This window comes from Zootoca vivipara, chromosome 2 (genome assembly GCF_963506605.1).
Source record: "Zootoca vivipara chromosome 2, rZooViv1.1, whole genome shotgun sequence".
In the NCBI taxonomy this organism is placed as follows: Eukaryota; Metazoa; Chordata; class Lepidosauria; order Squamata; family Lacertidae; genus Zootoca; species Zootoca vivipara.
Genome location: NC_083277.1, coordinates 42,725,987 through 42,731,986, shown reverse-complemented (window position 1 = coordinate 42,731,986; position 6,000 = coordinate 42,725,987). Strand labels below are relative to the sequence as shown.

The 6,000-nt window shown below is 38.8% G+C and overlaps 1 protein-coding gene across 2 annotated transcripts in view; it reads right to left on the bottom strand.

The window, feature by feature from the left end:
* Positions 1–333: 333 nt before the first annotated feature.
* DENND6A (DENN domain containing 6A) overlaps positions 334–6,000 on the bottom strand; it is a 30,833-nt gene continuing 25,166 nt past the window's right edge. For both annotated transcript variants that reach the window (XM_035106377.2, XM_035106379.2), the window contains 3 exons: positions 5,293–5,395; positions 4,587–4,661; positions 334–3,923 (listed from right to left, as the gene is read on the bottom strand). In XM_035106377.2, the coding sequence (XP_034962268.1) occupies positions 3,798–3,923; positions 4,587–4,661; positions 5,293–5,395 (304 nt within the window). In that variant the 3' untranslated portion in view covers positions 334–3,797. The remainder of the gene's footprint in view (positions 3,924–4,586; positions 4,662–5,292; positions 5,396–6,000) is intronic.

Below are 6,000 nucleotides of genomic sequence, written 5' to 3'. Positions count from 1 at the left end.
TTCAGAAGCATTACAGCCTCCATCTGCCAATGGAACACCTGCAAGTGGATACCATTCACAACCTTGCTCCCTCTGGTATGGTCCACAAAGAAGGCAGGAAGGGACAGGCAAAGGTGGGGAAGCAGCACAAAACTCAAGGCAGTTGCTGCTGATAAGTAGCATGCACTTTGACCCAATGCTTGCTTCCGCAAGTCTAGCGTCAAACGTCCCACACAATTATGCATAGGATTTCAGCCACAAAATTATAAGCAAGAACGAAGTTCTTCATAGTAAGAATTCCACTGGATACATGTTTTTATTTCATGTGGTTTACTGAATAAACACAGACAAAAGTTTCTGTAAAAGTGAAATTTATTTGCCTTAAAAAAATACATTTAGAAAATAAGCTAATGTAGCTAGTTCCAATATACTATGCAATGCTTCAGTTAATGAAGATTTAATGGCTGTATTTAAAAAAAAAGCTACTTAGTTGTGCAAAACAGTGAGTTAAATATTAATGCAATAGTGGCATAATTGTCGAAGTCCTCTTTTATACATGTTATTTTCAACTTCTGATTTGGAATTCATGTAAGTGAATATTAAAAATACATCTCCTTAAAAATACAGAGGGTAGTGTATAGCTAAAATTAAAGACTCTAAACAATGGTACAAAATGTCATACAAAGGCAGTTTTTTTCCTACAACGGGCCTGAAATAAATGAAATGTGGTGGAGTATTGATCATCATTAAGTCTTGACCCAGCTGTTGCATTTCTGCTCCTAATGGTAACATACCACAATATACTGGTACATGTTAGAATTGGTATAACATTCTTAGAAGGTTCCTCCAAGTCCTATTTCATAAGAGTTATCAAACTCCTATGTTCTTGTGTTCTAAAAAAGTTATGCATCTAGCAAGAATTAATTTATTACAATGAGAAATGGCTCATTATGCATATATTTATAGTATATACATTAACCCTCTTCAAGTATTCTATTTCTGTGTAAAAGTAACAAGGGAGTGGAGAGAAATCCACTAAATGTGTACTACCCAGAAGCTGGGAGCCTCCTGTACTTGTGAAAGCTCTCGAGATTTTGAAGCCCCGATTTAAAATCACACAGGAAGCATCCACAAACCCGGAAGGGCTCCCAGCTTCAGAATTTTGTTCTCCAGCTCATGGAGGTTGAACTTAGCACACTTGTCCACACTTGTCTGTTGCTTTTACCTGTGAACAGAATACTTGAAGGTTATTGTTACAGCAGGGAATCACAAAAGGCTTCCCTAGAGAAACGAGATTAAAATCAGCCTCTTCCTTCTTACATAACCACATTCTTTGAAGGCAGTTAAAATTAAGTATTATGACATGATAGCAAAGCACCCAATGCACTTAACAAAATTGGGACGGACATTGATTTGATGCAAGTTAGTATTCCTGTTGCTATTTAACTGACATACTTTGGAGTAAACGGTCATCACCCCAACCCACCAAGGGCAATCCACACACACAAACCTGTTTTTGCACATGATCAGCCCCATGTGTGCAAAATGGTGCTGGAAAAGATAAAACCCCAATGTGGGGTTGGGGAGGTGAGGTAGCTCTCTCTAACCATCACCATACAAAGAAGGCTGCAGCTGTCCTCAAGGCACTCTCGTCTCCCCATTCGTGCTTGGGCATGAGGAAATAAGAGGCATTTCAGTTCAGCAGCCTGATCTATGTGCAACAAACTCCACAACACATTCAATGTGTATTTTCTGGAATGGCCATTATGCAAAGTTTCTGTTAATTAACCTTTGCCATTTTAATCTTTGTGCCACATTTTAAAATTTAGACTTATGATAGCAAGCTTAAGACTTTAGACAAGAAGCACCCACTTAATTATGTTTTCTTTTTTTAAGGGTTGGGCACCACTAGTTTCATATTTTAGAAACAGATCTGTGACCTGATAGGTAGTAAATTCACTATTACTCACTGTAATCTCAAGTCATTTGATGTCACAGAGCTGATGTGAGAAGGAGGACCACCACAAGTCTGTGTGCTCCTCTTCCCTGGGCTTCCATGTTCCTTTCCATAGTTTAAAATAAGCTGTAATATCTGAACTGCATAGACTATGGTTACCTCTAATCACAGACTGCCTCAAAACTAAGAATGAGTCGGGTTTCAGTCCCGGGTGGGGACACAATCAAAGTGGATTAAAAAAGCAATGTTTAGTTTCAGTTTTGTTTTTTTAAAAGCTCAATTCCCCACCTGTTTTTTCAAATGTGAAATTGAGTTTTAAAAATCTAAATACAAAGTCTCTAAAATACCAACTAGGTTAATATTAAATAACCTCAATATAAGCATGTTGGCTCTAAAAGTTACACTGTAAACTGAATATATTCTTATACCAGATCCACTGAATTAAAGGAGGCTTTTCTATGTATGAAGAACTAATTGGATAATTTATCAGATATTAATATTTACATTCCACCTGCACTTTGCCAAGTTACTTCATTGTATCAGTCATGGGCATTTCAGTTTTGATTGTTACTTTTGTTTGATTCTGTGAGGATAGGGCTTGGCAAAAGCATAGCGAAACAGAAAGGAGCAACACTGGAGAGAAGAGAAGACAATTGTCCAGTGTTCAGTTTCCTATAGTCCCAAACTTAACCTCACAAACTGTCATGGGTGCCAAGTGCAAGAAAGAATCTATATGCAAATATTTTAAAGGGTTGAAGAAGGAAAGCACACAAAATATATGTAGTGAGGCAAAAGATGCATTTTTGCCTGGTTGCAAAAATGAAACCGTATAAATATTTAGTTATACATTAGTAGGGCCCCAGTGGTGAGATTTGCACCATTATTTAGGAAATACTAAGATGTATCCATGAGAATGATTTAAACCAGCCTTTTTTTCTTGCTGATTTAAATTGGGATTTGTACTGCCTTGATTTAAAATCAATACGCCCTGCAAACTATGATAAGCAGCAACCCGTTTTCCCAGTTTAAATACTAGAGCAGGCTCCAATTATTGTAACTGGGAATGTGGGGAGAAGATACATGGACCTAAGAGAAGGAAAACTGAGGAGTGTTCAGTACTACATGGGTGATTCCAATTGTTAAACCAGTGTGACAGCCAGGGTGGTGTAGTGGTTAGTAATTGACTAGGACTGGAAAGATCTGGGGTCAAATGTTCACTCGGCAATGACTCTCACTAACCCTCAACCAGCCACTATCTTTCAGCACAGTCTACTTCAAAAGGTTGCTGTGAGGGTAAAATTGGCATCAAGGGTGGGGAATCATATACAGTGCCTTGAGCTCATTGAAGGAAAAGCAGGATATAAATTGAATAAATGAATTCAGGTTTGACCATCAGCTCTGTAATAACTGAACTGAATTATAATATTTAGTAGACTAGCATTTGAGATCTTAATAGGAAGTAAAATATCAAGACAAAGTACTCACTGGACAGCTACTACCTATTCCATTAAGTGTGGTAGTCATTGAAACCAACAGGAATATTGCTTCCCCTGAGTTTAATACAATTGGGCAGATCAGCACCCATTTAAGAAGCTCTGCAGTGTCTGCACTGCATTGTGGAAATTTAAGTTGCATGCAGATGTTCAGTAAGAGCACTTAATTTTAAACGTATGCAAAAAATAATAATCAGTTGCTTCCATATTCAAGTTGAACCTAAGGGGCTGCTTAAAATAATGTTTTAAGTATTAACACAGTCTGTTTCCAGTACCATATACTTTGCATGTCCACTGTTCTTTGCAAGTGCCTTTACACCTTTCAAATGTGCGATGTGGTACATATGGCTGCATAAAAGTCCAGTTAATCACATTGAGCCCGTTTTGATGAGTATACCCTGTAAATCTTCTGGCAGTGCAAGAATAATTGAATCAATGTGCATCTGTAACTTTTCCACAGTGCCTGGTTTCACAGGTAAGTTTTCTCCATCAGCCTATAACCACAGAAATTGTAATTAAAAATCCATGGTCATCTTAAAAGAATCCATAAGAAGTCAGCATTTATGAAAACAAGCATGATAGAAGAATCGAAAATACACACATTGGCTAAATATTAGTGCAAGCATCCAAACAGAGAAACCCAAGTGGCTCATATGCAATTCAGACTAATGAAAGCAGTTTTAAATACAAAGTATTCTCTAAGAATGTTTGTAAATGCAGTTCTCTTCAGTAACTACATGCGACCACCAGAGGGGTTTACTATCAAGAAAGCATATTCTGCAAGCAACTTTCTTCAATCTCAAGTAAAGCTGCAGGTAGGGATATGTTGGGCCTTTAGAGGGGCTTGATAATCCTGCTGTGTAGCTTTGTCCTTTCTCCTAGAGAACCCAAATAAGGAAGCTTTAAAATCACTACTCTTCCCCCTAATAATAGCAGTACTCAAAGCATGAGGTGGTTGAGCATTCCAGCAGGTCTTGGGGACAGGTCCAGTATGACAAGTACAAGCTAAGCATTGAGTCTGTGGGGGAGATGGAAACCTCTCAGTGAATTCAAGCTCTGATGGAGTACTTGACTAGTAAGAATGAGACATAACACAAAGCACCGATAATGGACGAATAGTACGTTGAATACATTTACCCACCAATTTGTCTACCTACCATTTTATCCTTTAATTTCAAAACTAAATCCACTGTTTCCACTTCAGTATGCTTCTGACTCCAGAAAAGCAAATCCTATCAGAAGAATTATGTTCAAAAATCAGATTCAGTGAATTTCTTTACAATGATAGCGCGGGGGGGGGGAACCTTTCATTATTGGAGCTTTAGGAAATGTCTTAAATGCCCACTTTATTGAGGGGTAGCCCCTGTACCTAAGGCAGTGCTGATTTCCCAAGGGTCCCTTGACTTTGGAGAGAGAATTTCAGAGGGCACAAAGAACTCAAGTTAGAAAAGAGCAGCTGAAAAGACCCAATGTACATAAGGGAGAATATGCATAGCCCTTTGGATCCCAGCCATTAACAAATGCTACTCCAATCAGGGCTTATCCACACTTCCTCTCGTCCCACTACTTTTCCCCGGGGGAAACTGCTTCTTAGTGCTCCATCGGAGCAAACAGGTATTTGAGTTTTCCCCAGCTTGCTGTTTGCTCATAATTTAGAGCTAAATAGGTTTTCCCTGGAAAAGGAGTAGGGCAAGGGGGAAACTGCTTGGGGCCCATGCTTTCTCGGCACAGGGCAAATGAAAGTGTGGAAATGCCCTCATTGGCCGTACCATTTAAATTGGGTTTTCAAGGACAAATTATGCTTTTTATTTCTACAGAGAAGACAAGGAAGAAAAGGCTTAAAGAAAAGCAGTTTTTCCTGACCTCATTACATAGCGCTTCTAAATGCAATGCCTCCAGCTTCTGTGTCATTTCTTTCCGTCGATTCCTGAACCAACCGTCAAAGTTGTAAGATTTCAAAAAATGCCTTTAAGACAAAGGGGAAATTAGTTCTACTAGTGGAACAAGGTGACACTCCGAAATCAAAGTTACAAAGTTGCTCTGCCAAGCATATGGCTAGAGGTGATCTGGTTGACATAACGTACTTTGGCTTTCAAAAAGCTTTTGACAAGGTATCTCACTAAAGACTCCTGAGTGAGGTTAACAGTTATGGAATAAGAGGAGCAGTTCAGTTATGGATCAGGAATTGGTGAAGTAGGCAGCAGAGAGTAGGTTTAAATGGACAGTTCTCTGAATGGGGGAGTGTTATTGGGTTGTTTTTATTCTGATTTATATGTTGTGATTTTTTTTCTGTGAACCTCCCTGAGACCTCAGAGTATAGGGCGGTATATAAACTCAATAAATAATAAGAAATAATAATAATGTAGAAAGTGGAGTTCCCCAAAAAGACCTATCCACTGTAACACAGTGTAAACAAGTGTAAAATGATGCATGGTGCTACAAAAAATTTTTCACATATATGCTCAGGGGTTCTGAAATGGTGGTGATTGACCAGCAACAACACCTTGGGGGGGGTAGTAGATAGCTCAGTGAAGATGTTGACCCAGCAGTTGGAGGAAAAAAGGTGAAACC